Source organism: Carica papaya, chromosome 4 (assembly GCF_054855325.1).
Source record: "Carica papaya isolate Zhongbai chromosome 4, ASM5485532v1, whole genome shotgun sequence".
Classification (NCBI taxonomy): domain Eukaryota; kingdom Viridiplantae; phylum Streptophyta; class Magnoliopsida; order Brassicales; family Caricaceae; genus Carica; species Carica papaya.
The window spans coordinates 30641280-30654353 of NC_142312.1; the positions used below are offsets into that span (position 1 = coordinate 30641280).

A 13074-nucleotide genomic window follows, 5' to 3' on the forward strand; every position below is an offset into this window, starting at 1 on the left:
GGCAAGAAATCTTGGACGTTGAACGGAGTTTCTTGATGATCGCGGTCTGAATAATGTGGGATTCTTGAACTGATCATGGGACCGAAATAATGATCTAACAACACGAGAGCAGCGCCGCCAGTTAGAGAGAGAAGAACCATACTCAGCAAAGCCATGTTTGAAGCACGTAAGTAATTAATCGCATGTGTATTAAGTGGAGTTCTTTTGGTTATTTATAGAGTTTAATTTAACTAAATTACGAGTCGAAGTAGGAGAAGTAAGATTAATTAACTTAATTAATTACAATTAGACCCTTAATCGGTATTGATTAATTTCGAAAAGGCAAAGGAAAAAATTATTTTCCCTTTTTTCATATAATAATTTGAATACGAATTAATAAAAAAATAATAAAAAAAATAAAAAATCCCCCCCCGGCTTATTAGTGTCTTCCGCTTTCTCTTCCTCCTTTGTCTTCTCCTCTGCGGCGTCGGAGCTAAACCCCTAATTTGTAAAACTAAAACCCTTTTCTCTACTGGTCGCCGCAATCATCCCGTCCCGATGGATCCTCAAACTGAACCCAAAACCCCAGTTTATCTTTATGAAACCTTGAGTCCCCTCGCTGTCTCCCCCGTCGATCAATCTCCACTGTCGGCTCAACTTTTGCCTTTTAGGTCCGATCGTTATTCGCCGCGCAATCAGTCTCCGGAGCCCTACAGTGTCCTTCGCAACGAAATTTCCTCTTCGAAGGTGAATTTTTCGTCTGAGGAGGCCGCTGCACCAGATTATTTCTCGTTGGAAGTGGGTGATGGGTCGGAGGAGCGGACGGCGGATGGGCTCGATGAGACAGAACCAAGGAGTCCACTGCCTCAACCAAAGAAAAGTAGGAAGAAGAAGAAATCCGAGGCTGATATGGTGGCTTCTAATGAAGCGGAGCCAAGGCTGGAGCTTGCGTGGTTTAGGGGGAACCGTAGGCTTAAGAGCCCAATGCTTCAGTTGCATAAAGGTAATTAAGCAATTGCAACTAATGAATTTGATTATGTTAAGCTGAAGTGATTTAGGCTTAATTTTTGAAAGTTTTTTTCCCCTTCTAGGCAGAATTATTAGCACTTTACTGAATTCGGCATACTGTGTTAGGATTCCCAAATTTAAATCCTACTTTGAGAAGTGTTTTCATCATATGAGAATTGAGAACATGTAATGTTTTATGCTTCTTGTGGTTATCTTAAGAGATCCTCTTGTCGTGTTTTAGAGTAGATATCTCCTTATCTTACGAGTTAGAAAAACCCAAATCAATGGAATGCCAAGCAGCACTCAATAATTATACCTATTAATGGAATTATGGGATGATAATCAATCTTAGTTATTACAGAGATAGTGGACTTTTGTGATTTTCTCTCTCCAACCCCAGAAGAAGAAGCTTCACGTACTGCAGCAGTCGAATGTGTATTTGATGTTATCAAATATATATGGCCTAACTGCAAGGTACCAGTGGCTGCCTGCTCTCCTCTCTCTCTCTCTCTCTCTCAAGCTGTCAAAGTTCTTGTTTTTACCACATCTTGCTACTTCTCTTTCAATGTAGGTGGAGGTTTTTGGGTCATTCAGCACAGGGCTTTATCTTCCGACTAGTGATGTTGATGTAAGTATGATCTCGTCTCTTACATTGTAAAGCTATAATCTAAGCTCCTTGAAGGAATAGAAACCTATAATTTGACCTGATTATAACGCTTGTTAATGGGCTCAGAAGGTACACAGCCATACCACTGAGACGTAGCATATTTGCTGCTGCTTTGCTAGAAGAATTAATATTGATTTTTCTATTCAACCATCTATTCTAGAAAGCATCCTTGCATATTGTAAAGAAATTTCATGGGATTTTGTTCAATAGAATGATCTTGAAGTTGGAAGGATCAAGCCTGGAATAGATCATAGTCCCTTTTGGAAGTAGATAATTCATTTCCTTTATGTAGCTGGATCATCTCGGGGCTTGATAAGATTGGATTTCATCACATCCAAGCTAAGATACAGCCTTTTCTTGAAGTGTAGGTCGTGATTCTGAAGTCAGGTATCAAAAACCCGCAAACTGGTTTGCAGGCTCTTGCTAGGGCATTGGCACAAAGAGGCATTGCTAAAAAGATACAGGTTTGTTTCCTTTTATTACTAGAGTACATTCATTTTAAGAAATTCATTATCTGAAAATCTTTCTTTTGATCTCTCAGGTGATTGCCAAGGCTCGTGTTCCAATTATCAAATTTGTAGAGAAGAAAAGTGGTGTTCCATTTGACATAAGGTTTTACTTCATAGTTCTTTAATGCCTTTGAATTTGGATTGACTGACGATGTTTTGTGCAAAATAGGCTAATATATGTTTTCTGGGTCGCAGTTTCGACGCACAGAATGGACCAAAAGCAGCTGAGTTCATAAAGGTTTGTTGCCATACTTTCTTTCTTATCATATATATTCCTCTAATTGTGTCACTACTGATATGGCATGATGATCATATTTCTAATCTTTCACCTAAAGGTCTGGGGAGACCATGTGTGGGCAAATTTTGTTTGAATAATGTTATATCTGCATAGGAACTGGCCTGTATGTTTAGGGAATTTCTTTTAAGGATTTGCTGCCAATATATCTCCTTACTGTAATATTTTTTCTGGTACTTATTATGGCTATATGTGTTTCTTTTTGTAGGACTCGGTGTTGAAGTGGCCTCCATTAAGACCATTGTGCTTGATTTTGAAAGTATTTTTACAACAGAGAGAATTGAATGAGGTATAAACCTGTATTACTCTATCCTTTGTTGTTTGCGGAAACTTCCTTTTATTTTCTCCAAATTATCTGTTTTTGCTGTTGGGGCTGATTCAGAATTTCTTTATGGAATGCAGGTGTATTCAGGTGGAATAGGTTCATATGCCCTTCTTGCCATGCTTATGGCTATGTTGCAGGCAAGTGAAATGTTTGCATGTACATTCTGAAAATGATTCTAACTTGTGCAAACTCAAATACTTGTTGGGATTCTAGTCTCTGGAAACTGAGCCAGAATTGTTCACTATAATTATGTAAAAATAACCTATGACCCTATAAATTTGGATGAAACATTAAAAGTCCCAGAAACTTTGAAAAATTCTTGGCTGGCTAGATATGGTGGATAATGGAATGAATGTATAAATTATTGTTTTTCTCTGGAGTGGAGGAATGTGGGTATTGGTGATGTTCTTCCGAGTTGTTCTTCTCTCTGTAAAGAGTAATAAGATTATGCTTATCAAATAATTTCAAACTAGGCAATAAAAGATTCCATCCAAAGAAAATCAGACCATGAAGTTGGATTGGACCTTTTATCAGATTGATCCATTTTGGGGCTGCCATATAAGTGCATAAAATATTCTTGGGCCTCTCAAGGGCTTGTCATCGTAGGGAATGTATAATATTAATGTTTTTAAGATTATCATTTGCCACAGGAAAAGTTGATAATCTATGGTTTATCATCTGGTTCATTGTGCTCACTATTTAGCATCACCTTATTAAAATGCATTTGCTTATCTTTTTTCTCTTTATTTCTCCTTTCTGTGACCCTTTTTTTTGGTCTCATATTTTCCCTGCAGAATCATCAGGAAAGCCGAACTTTGCCAGAGCATAACTTAGGAATCCTCCTGGTACACTCTTGGAATCATCATTTGCACTTGAAATCAGCTAGGTCTAAAGAATTAATCTAACTCATTCAAAAGTTTCTTTTGTAGTGATTAAAATATCGATTTATGTTTTTGTGAAACATAATTTATGATATAGATTTTACAAGTTTGCATTATGTTTACTTTAATGCTTTATCTTTGGGAATAGATCAACTTTCTTGATTTCTATGGCCGCAAACTGAACACTGTCGATGTTGGCGTGTCCTGCAAGGGGAAAGGCACCTTCTTTGTAAAGAATAGCAAAGGGTATTTGTTATAAATAGTTCCTTTATATTGAAAGATCATTGGCCTTTCTTCATAAAGTTCGATAGTGAATAAAAATAACTTCTTTGAATATGTTTTTTTCTTTTAGGTTTTCAACAAAGGGGCGGCCATTTTTCATTTCCATTGAGGACCCACAGGTTATGTTTTGAACTTCAGTTTGTTATTTACTTGTCAGAGGAATTAGGTGAATGTTTGTGGCAATGCCACAATAGCAGGGATCAAACTTAAGATGTGCACGTGGGCCTTCCACGTAAAAAGTGCCTCAGGCTCCAATAAGCAGAATGGCATGGTTTAGAGCATTACATTTGGGGTTGGTGGGGTGTGAAGTTGATGTTACTGCTCTTTTCTTTTCATATTTAGTTATCAAAGGAACTGGTTGGAATAAAGCTGCCATTCTGGATGTCAATTTATGGAAAAGGAGACCGAAACTTGTTTTTTTGACTTGTTAAATTTAACTAATGGTCTTGCATCTTTGTACCCTGGTTCTAGTGTCCTCAAGGACGTGTTCGTCCAATTTTATTTATTGACTGCTGTTTTTTTTGGTGGTTAATCAGATGCCAGAGAATGACATTGGGAAGAATTCCTTCAACTATTTCCAGGTTAGTCTGATAAATTTTGTATTTTGTGAAGTATTACTGTTCTTTTGTGGAGTGTATGAAACCAAGTTATGTAGTTCTTTCTTGGATTTATCTGGGAAACGAACTGTATGCATCTTTTGTAAGGATACTTGTATATTTTCTAATGGATAAAATAACAGAAAGTACATGCATGGTTTTTAGATGGAAGTAAACACTTATCATAAACATACAGTTCTGATGTGAAGAAAGGCATTATATTTCATTGTGGCTTCAAATATTTGCTGGAAGTGTATTCCTTATGTCTTTATTACACAGATTAAATCAGCTTTTGCAACGGCTTTTTCAACCTTGACAAATCCGAAGATCATCCTAAGCCTAGGACCCAACAGGAGCATTCTTGGCACCATAATCAGACCGGATCCCATCTTACTGGAGCGCAAAGGAGGCCTTAATGGGGAGGTAACTTTTTCAAGCTTGCTTCCTGGAGCTGGAGAGCCCCTGCAGTCAGACTATGGAGTGCAGCCTGAGCTTTTGTGCAATTGGCAGTTTGATGAGGAGGAGCCACTGCCACGAGGAGATGTAGTTGCTGCAAATGTCAGTGCAGAGTCTTCTGGAAGGAAGAGGAAAGTTTCTTCCAAAGATAAATCCAGAAAAAAGAAGGTAAATGAAAATGAGGAGGTTGGGAATCAAGAAAATAGCTTGAGAAAAGAGAGAAGTGCAAAGAAGAAACCTTGGAGACACAACAACGGCTATGGTGATGCCAACGGCTTTAGCCATTAGTCTCCACGACCTGCAGAATTCATCACCAAATTTTTCAGTTTGACTTGTTATCCCACGAATCAGTTTGCCACTGCAATTCCGAAGCCGTACAGTCAGGATTATCACAACACGTCGATTAAGGTATACCCTGATTCTATTAAAAAGGCGAAATGGGTGCAATTGTAGGATAGACCGAATCTATCTTAGTTACCAGGTGCTCGAAGTTTTTGGGATAGAAATTTAAGTGTCTCTGTCCCTGAGATCATTCAAAGCAAATGTTGTAGATTTAGATGCCTGTTTTGCTAATATATACCAGATGGCAATTTTATTTTGCCTTGTGATTTTCAAGCAAATGACACATTCTGAACTTCAAATCCAAATATTTTTGAAATCCAGAGAATATTTTTTTTATTAAACATAATTTTTATGAATGTATTTAGTTTTTGAATTTTTATCTTTATTAAAATTATGTCTTGATATTTTTTTTATTTACACTTTGGATTTTTCTATTCACGATTTTAAATATATATATAAAATTTTTAACAAAAATTATTACTTTATTTTTATTTTCTTTATATTTTGTATCCTGTTAAGTTTAAAAAATTATAATATTTGAAAATTTTAAAAATAATTAAAACTGTTTAAATTCTAATGTCGATCTGTAGGAATGTTTTAATTATATTTTTAATTAATAAAATTAATAAATATTATATATATAATAATACTATGTATTAATATTTTTTTTTGGTAATATAAATTATTTATAGATATATAAAATATTTAAATTAATTTATAATTTTAAAATATAAATTTATAAAAAAATTTTCAAAATCTTCTAGTGATTTTGAATTTGCTTATCATTTTTTTTTTATTTACAATGAGAGTGAATTGGGATGAATTCTATGAATTTAATAAATAAAAAAAATTATAATAAAATTTTATATATATATATATATGTTTACGTAATATATAAAATATAATGATATTTATAATAATATATTTGAAAAAAAAAATCACTATATAATTATTTTTATTTTCTAATTCATAGAGTAGAAATTATTTTATATATTTAAATTACTTAGTGTAACTTGAAAGAGTAAAAAACTATATATTATTTTTTAAAAATATTCTATTAAAAAATTATATTTTAAAATAATTTAATCAATTTAGAAATTAAATTATAAAAAAATATTTTTTTTTTCTGAAAAAGGATATTATATATATATATATATATATATTCAAAATTCATGGGGAATTCTTAGGGCATTTGGAATTCCTATTAGCTCACTGATTCATGGTTGTATATTTTTAATGGTCAAATCGGCTCAAAAACCAAGTTTGATACTGAATCTACAAATCCAAGCTTTCATAAATTCTCACACACCCGCATCCTCTTCCTTCGATTTCTTTCTCTCGGCCGCGTTACTTTTCACTGCAAATCAACTTTCACCAGGTTTATTACCCGATTCTTGAGCGAACTTTCGAGTGCACCAGTCAGATTGCGGTGAACCCTCTTCTTCAAAACAGGGACAATCATAGGTATGGGTTTCAGTCTGATTGTTGGCGTATTGTTTGATTTATTAATTTTGATTGGTTCAATTTTGAGATTACATGATTTGGTGGTTTGTTTATAAAGTTTGCAGGTGGAAAATTCCTGCTGCTTATTCTAGGGTTTTAAGGGAAATTGTGAAATTAGAGAAAAAAAAAAGAAACTAGAAAGATGAACGATGAGTTTTTTCTTTAGTATTTATGGATTAGAACTCTTACTTTGCTTTTACTCTGTCTTTTCTTTGATGGCGTAAAAGGACGATGCTTAAGCTTAAGTATGAAATTGGATCAAGTGAGAAAGTAGGAGATTAAGGAGAAATTGCAGTGTAGCTCGAAGAGAAAAGAGTTGGATCATTGTGAATAAACAGTGTAATGATAGACCGGAAATTGGATTCAGATCATTCCACCTAGGATTTTATATGGTCTAGAAATTCATTTCTTTCATCAAATCATGGATGGATCATGCTTGAATGAGTTTATGATTATGTTCTTGTTTTTAGTAATGAGGGATTGTTACATTATATGATAGAATTGGGACTATGAGTGTTTGGCTTTTGGTGTAAATTGATCGATATGGATGTCTGATTTTTGTGGGTCCGAGATAAGATGTAGGCATGTTTACATGTTTCTTCAACTGTTTGCTCTTGCAACTTATTGTTTTGAAAGAAAAAAAGAAGTTTTCTTTTGCAATGTATAGAAATATTCAATGTCTGATTCTCGTTCTGTTGATATCTTTGGTGCTTTAGATTCAATTCTCAAGGATGGGGAAAAATGATTTCCTTACCCCAAAGGCAATTGCAAATCGAATCAAGGCGAAGGGTCTTCAGAAACTAAGATGGTACTGCCAGATGTGCCAGAAGCAGTGTCGTGATGAGAACGGCTTCAAGTGCCATTGCATGAGTGAGTCCCACCAGCGCCAGATGCAAGTATTTGGGCAGAACCCAACTCGAATCGTCGATGGATACTCTGAGGAGTTTGAGCGAGCTTTCCTCGATCACATGCGATGCAGCCATCGGTTCTCGCGTGTTGCAGCCACCGTTGTCTACAATGAGTACATCCATGACCGCCACCATGTCCACATGAACTCGACTCAGTGGGTAACTTTGACAGAGTTTGTCAAGTACCTTGGCCGCACTGGCAAGTGCAAGGTCGATGAGACTCCTAAAGGATGGTTCATCACTTACATTGATAGAGACTCGGAGACTATTTTCAAGGAGAAACTAAAAAACAAGCGCATAAAAAGCGACTTGGTGGAGGAGGAGAAACACGAGAGGGAAATACAGAAACAAATTGAGAAAGCGGCAGAGAGGATAGTGCCTGCTGATGATGCTAATTTAGGGGTGGAGAATGAGAAGTTGGGGGCTTCAGAGTTGAAACTGGAGAGTGGGCTTAAAGTTGGATTCTCGCTTGGAGGAACCAGTAAGCAGGTGATTGGAAAAGAGAAGGGTGAGAATTCAAAATTGATTTTCGAGGAAGAGGAGGAGAATGAGAGGAAGGCGAGAGGGGAGAAGAGGAAAGCTGGTGGAAATGTGGGAAAGAATGAGAAGGAGAAGAAATCAGTGTCGGCATTGGAGGAGTTGATGAAGGAGGAAGAGAAGGCTAAGGAGAAGAATAATAGGAAGGACTACTGGTTATTTGAAGGTATAATCGTCAAGGTCATGAGTAAGGCTTTGGCTGAGAAAGGATACTACAAGCAGAAGGGTGTTGTAAAGAAAGTGATTGATAAATATGTTGGGGAGATTGAAATGCTCGATAGCAAGCACATTTTGAGAGTTGATCAAGAGGAGCTCGAGACTGTGATTCCACAAATTGGAGGGCTTGTCAAGATAGTGAATGGGGCTTATCGTGGGTCGACTGCTAAATTGTTGGATGTGGATATGGATAGATTTTGCGCAAAAGTGCAGATCGAGAAAGGTGTGTATGACGGAAGAGTGCTTAAGGCCATCGAATATGAGGATATATGCAAAGTTGCCCAATGAATTTTGTGGAGGACTTGATAAATTGCTTTTCTTTATGAGGTTGCTGCACGGTTTTTGAGTTCTATCCCTGATTTAAAATGGATGTTTGGAGAAATCTCAAGGTGGAAAGAAACCAAGTTTGCACCTCATTAGCTTCCCACATATAGTCAAGCTTGTAACTACATGTGGGTTTAAAGTTACTGTCATTACATTTTGTATTAAAATGTGGAAGTGTCATGTTATTCTGAACTATTGATCGTCTTCTATTTGACTGCAAAGAAGACGAAGCAGCTGGACCTGACCTTGTATGGATTCAGCTTTGTATATATGCTCCTAGCAGCTTATAAGATATTGGAAAGGGAGATAACATATACTGAGTTTAGGGTATTTTTGTTTAAATTATAAGTTTCATATAAGTTTGATATAAATAATAAAATGTTTGCTGAAAGTATACATATATATATATATACACACACATTTTTCTCTATATTTCGGACAATGTATTCAATTCGTTAAATCAATTTAATTAATTAATTATGCGAAAATTAAACCTGACATCTCAATCCTACCAAAAAGCAGTAGGCCCATGAATGTCTCTAATCCATTTCCTCGCCGCCTCGTCAGAACTGCCAGTTCCGTTTTCTTCCCTCTAATAATTGCAGACACCATTGATTCTCCGAGGTAAAGTCAATACCATAGTACGGGAAAATCTCCATACCCACTTTCCATCTCTGAAGCCTTACTATTATAATAAATTAAGCAGGAGTCCCATGTCGTTCTGTTCTTCTTCTTCTTCTTCTTCGACGAAGTCATGGATTGTCCATGGTATTATTGCTGGAGCAGCAGTTGCTGTGGCGATTGGGGCTCACACCTATCTGGGTCGATCCAGGAATTTCAGATCCCGTGTGGTCGGAATCATACCAGCACGGTTCGCCTCCTCCCGCTTCCAGGGCAAACCCCTCGTCCGCATCCTCGGCAAACCCATGATCCAGGTGCATATCATTTTCCCTTTATTTTTTTTATTGATTGGATTTATTCTGTTTGTCAATTATGGATCTGATGTGGGTTTATTTTTTCCTTTAAGAGTGTCAATTGGCAACGCCTTGTTATGGGTTTGTTCGAAGTTGTGCTTCTGTTTTTACTGTAATCAGTTGAACATTGAATAGCATGGACAGTTTCCTGAATGGTTTGAATGGTTTCTTGTTATCTGGATTCACTTTAACTGGTGTGCTTATGAAGATTATCTGCATAGTGTTTCACTTAGACATTTATATTCTTTCTGATTAGTAAAGTTGCTTTATTTTAATGACTCTTGTTTTGTTTATGTTTAACAGAGAACTTGGGAGAGGTCCAAACTAGCTATTACCTTGGATCACATTGGTAAAGTATTTCTGAAACTTCTTTTATTGGGTTTTTAATCGGAATTCTACTTTTCATGCATCGGAAATTTATTTCTCTGACCATGGATGGCATATAAATTTACTTTCGAAACCAATTGAAGACCAGTCTTCCTACAAGTATTGATGGGAAATGTATCTGCTATGGATTCTTTTCATTTTGGGATATGGACTTATTCAGTTTTTCTCTTTTATTGATCTGCTTGCAATCCTATGCCAGGCTTTGAAATTAAGTATTTGGATTGTTGATCGGGACAAACTTCATGGTCTAAAAGCTTTATGTGGAAAACTTGTTGGAAGCATAAATATTTTTTTTTTCTTGGTTTTCCCACTGTGTTTGTGCAAGCATGTACACATCTGTTGTTTAAATTTTTGCACCAAACTCATTATTCATTTTCTGTCTAGTTGTGGCAACTGATGATGAAAAGATTGCTGAATGCTGTCGTGGATTTGGTGCTGATGTGATAATGACTTCAGAATCTTGCCGTAATGGTTTGTAACTTCATTATATTCTTATTATAATTATCTAATTGTGGAAAATTTTCATATGATGGAGTTTGCTAACGGGTCAAATTCGCTTTAACTTGTAGGCACTGAGCGATGCAATGAAGCACTTCAGAAGCTGGCGAAGAATTATGATATAGTTGTCAATATTCAGGGCGATGAGCCTCTTATTGAACCCGAGATAATAGATGGTGTTGTTAGAGCTCTTCAGGTAATCTTTTTTTGTATCCTTGCCTTGTCGTTTGTGCCAAATCGTGGCCAAAAGATCTATATTGGCTTTTTGAAGTTCATTTTTATTGAGATATTATCTTAAACAACAAAAACATGCCCTTTTTTCTGTGTTAATAGTTAAATTTTGTTGAAGTTTTTAATCTGTTATCCTGAAACGTCCTTCAAATTAATCATCTATCGCTTTCAGCAAATCGTTTTGAGATGTTTCTAATGTATCTTGCATAATAAAATTTTATCCATTCCTTTGCAGTCAGCCCCAGATGCAGTGTTTAGCACTGCTGTTACAGCTTTGAAACCCGAAGATGCATTTGATCCAAATAGAGTGAAATGTATTGTGGATAATCATGGATATGCTATTTACTTCTCAAGGGGTTTAATTCCATTTAACAAGTGAGTTTATATATGAACAGATCTTTGAATTTGTTTTAAATTTCATGTTAATCTAGTTGATGAATATGTACACCTACTCAATGCCAGGTCAGGGAAGGTCAATCCAGATTTTCCATATTTGCTTCATCTTGGAATTCAGGTATTTGTAAAACATGGGTATGATAACAGGATTATGTAGTTTTTTATTGTATGCTAGACAGTTTTCTGATTTGTATGATTTAAAAGGACTCCGTTTTCCTTGTCTGGCCAGAGTTATGATTCGAAGTTTTTAAAGATATACTCAGGTCTTCAACCCACACCGCTGCAGCTAGAAGAGGATTTGGAACAGCTTAAAGTCCTCGAGAATGGTTATAAAATGAAGGTTAGTGGAATTACTCTTACCTCTATGCCCCTGCATCTTCCAATCTTCAACTACCCTGTTAAAGATGCTGCACTTCCAACTTTTGTTAGTGTTTTCATTCTTTTTCTTTTTCTTAATTTAGTACTACAGTTTCTTGGTTGAAATGATATATGCTAAATCCCAATCAGAAAGAAATTCCATGCCATTTTCCTTTTCAAGATCTTCTGTTAAAAACTCTATTTCAAATCTGTTATTGAAGTGACATTTTCCAATCAATACCACATCCATAGTGCATGTCTGCAGACTCACCTACATGCTGTTGTGTGCATGCTTGTTTTATTCCTTGGCTAAGAATCACAAATCAATTGCAATTACTCTGAATCATGGTAGTCTTTTCCTATGTTAAACTGATGATTTCATCCGAGGTTAGGGTACTAGCTTGTCATGGGTGCAATTCCAAAAGAGTTTCTTCTCGGAAAGTGAAGCTTAAGGCTATGTTCGAAACAAATGTCAGAATTTGAAATATACTGAACATCTCAATTAGGAATCATTTAGAAACTCAACTTTCATAATTTTTTTGGAGATCTCTGTTCTCTCATATTTTAAATATGTTTGAGTTTCTAATTAATTCCATAATAAAATTAATTTGTTACGGACATAACTTACGGATGATAACACTGTGATTTGCTGTGAGTTCTGAATCACTCTAGCTTTGTATGTTCTAACTATTAAATCCATTAAAACCCAATAGTTAGTTTCACATTGTTTTGTCCATGTTGCAACAAAAGGGTAAAAGGCATTCATTTTACGCAGGTAATAAAGGTTGACCACGAAGCTCACGGTGTTGACACTCCTGAAGATGTTGAAAAGATAGAATCTCTAATGCGCCAAAGAAACCTGTCTTAATTTCTCAAAATGATGGAAACGAGATCTTCATTAGAAATGGATTTCAATCGGTTTCATCCGGGACTCAGGAGGCATGTTTACCGTCTTTAAATGATGGAATGAGATTTTCATTAGAAAAAAAAATTTCATCGGTTTCATCTGTTGTGGGACTTTGTAGGTTGTTTGTCATTGTCATTTTCCGGAAATAAGGTTTTTGAATGATTTCATCGGGAGGTATAGGAGGCGTGCTTGCCGTTATTTCGTAGGTGTAAGATTTGCACATAGTAGAGAGTCCTTTCTTTCATTCCAGATTATATATAAAGCTTTAGATGAACCACTGTCATTAACTGGCGGATTTGGATTCTGTATTTCATTCATTATGTACACTGTTTCCCTGGTTTTGTGTATAAGAATCTATGGTTTGTGCTCCTACTAATGGTGGAATTGAACCAGTGATTTCTTTACAGTTGAATGCTATTCCACCTTACTCATTTAACTGTAGAAAATTATGACACTGAAATAAAATTTTAAAAACAATTAAAAAATTATTTTTGGG

At 35.7% G+C, this 13074-nt stretch overlaps 2 protein-coding genes and 1 pseudogene across 4 annotated transcripts; all 3 read left to right on the forward strand.

The window, feature by feature from the left end:
• Nucleotides 1-405: 405 nt before the first annotated feature.
• Nucleotides 406-5665, forward strand: LOC110812270 (Nucleotidyltransferase family protein). 2 transcript variants are annotated; one of them, XM_022038996.2, is made up of 13 exons: nucleotides 406-982; nucleotides 1388-1461; nucleotides 1559-1615; nucleotides 2023-2118; nucleotides 2196-2266; nucleotides 2359-2401; nucleotides 2667-2747; nucleotides 2861-2920; nucleotides 3578-3628; nucleotides 3813-3910; nucleotides 4017-4065; nucleotides 4483-4527; nucleotides 4822-5665. In XM_022038996.2, the coding sequence occupies exons 1-13, from the start codon at nucleotides 538-540 to the stop codon at nucleotides 5284-5286; spliced, it is 1635 nt and encodes a 544-aa protein (XP_021894688.2). In that variant the 5' UTR covers nucleotides 406-537; the 3' UTR covers nucleotides 5287-5665. The 2 variants fall into 2 exon arrangements, with proteins under 2 accessions (XP_021894688.2, XP_021894687.2); XM_022038995.2 differs by having other exon boundaries at nucleotides 407-982; nucleotides 1349-1461.
• An 844-nt stretch (nucleotides 5666-6509) lies between these two features.
• Nucleotides 6510-9170, forward strand: LOC110812271 (KIN17-like protein pseudogene; annotated as a pseudogene). The gene is made up of 2 exons (XR_015818727.1): nucleotides 6510-6804; nucleotides 7560-9170. The product of XR_015818727.1 is annotated as a KIN17-like protein pseudogene (transcript).
• Nucleotides 9171-9298: 128 nt separating this feature from the next.
• On the forward strand, nucleotides 9299-12950 carry CKS (Nucleotide-diphospho-sugar transferases superfamily protein). Its single transcript, XM_088218940.1, has 9 exons — nucleotides 9299-9452; nucleotides 9535-9763; nucleotides 10106-10151; nucleotides 10574-10660; nucleotides 10759-10883; nucleotides 11154-11293; nucleotides 11381-11432; nucleotides 11544-11654; nucleotides 12447-12950. The coding sequence occupies exons 1-9, from the start codon at nucleotides 9358-9360 to the stop codon at nucleotides 12537-12539; spliced, it is 978 nt and encodes a 325-aa protein (XP_088075066.1). The 5' UTR covers nucleotides 9299-9357; the 3' UTR covers nucleotides 12540-12950.
• The last annotated feature ends 124 nt before the right edge of the window (nucleotides 12951-13074 follow it).

What these genes read in the sequence shown, in the direction of transcription:
- LOC110812270 (XM_022038995.2), top strand. Translation starts at nt 538, where the DNA reads ATGGATCCTCAAACTGAACCCAAAACCCCAGTTTATCTTTATGAAACC. An exon ending in AAGCAGCTGAGTTCATAAAG is followed by an intron (nt 2,402 to 2,666) that starts GTTTGTTGCCAT and finishes TTCTTTTTGTAG; the next exon opens with GACTCGGTGTTGAAGTGGCC. An exon ending in AACAGAGAGAATTGAATGAG is followed by an intron (nt 2,748 to 2,860) that starts GTATAAACCTGT and finishes TATGGAATGCAG; the next exon opens with GTGTATTCAGGTGGAATAGG.
- CKS (XM_088218940.1), top strand. Translation starts at nt 9,358, where the DNA reads ATGAATGTCTCTAATCCATTTCCTCGCCGCCTCGTCAGAACTGCCAGT. An exon ending in TGCTTCATCTTGGAATTCAG is followed by an intron (nt 11,433 to 11,543) that starts GTATTTGTAAAA and finishes TTGTCTGGCCAG; the next exon opens with AGTTATGATTCGAAGTTTTT. An exon ending in AGAATGGTTATAAAATGAAG is followed by an intron (nt 11,655 to 12,446) that starts GTTAGTGGAATT and finishes CATTTTACGCAG; the next exon opens with GTAATAAAGGTTGACCACGA.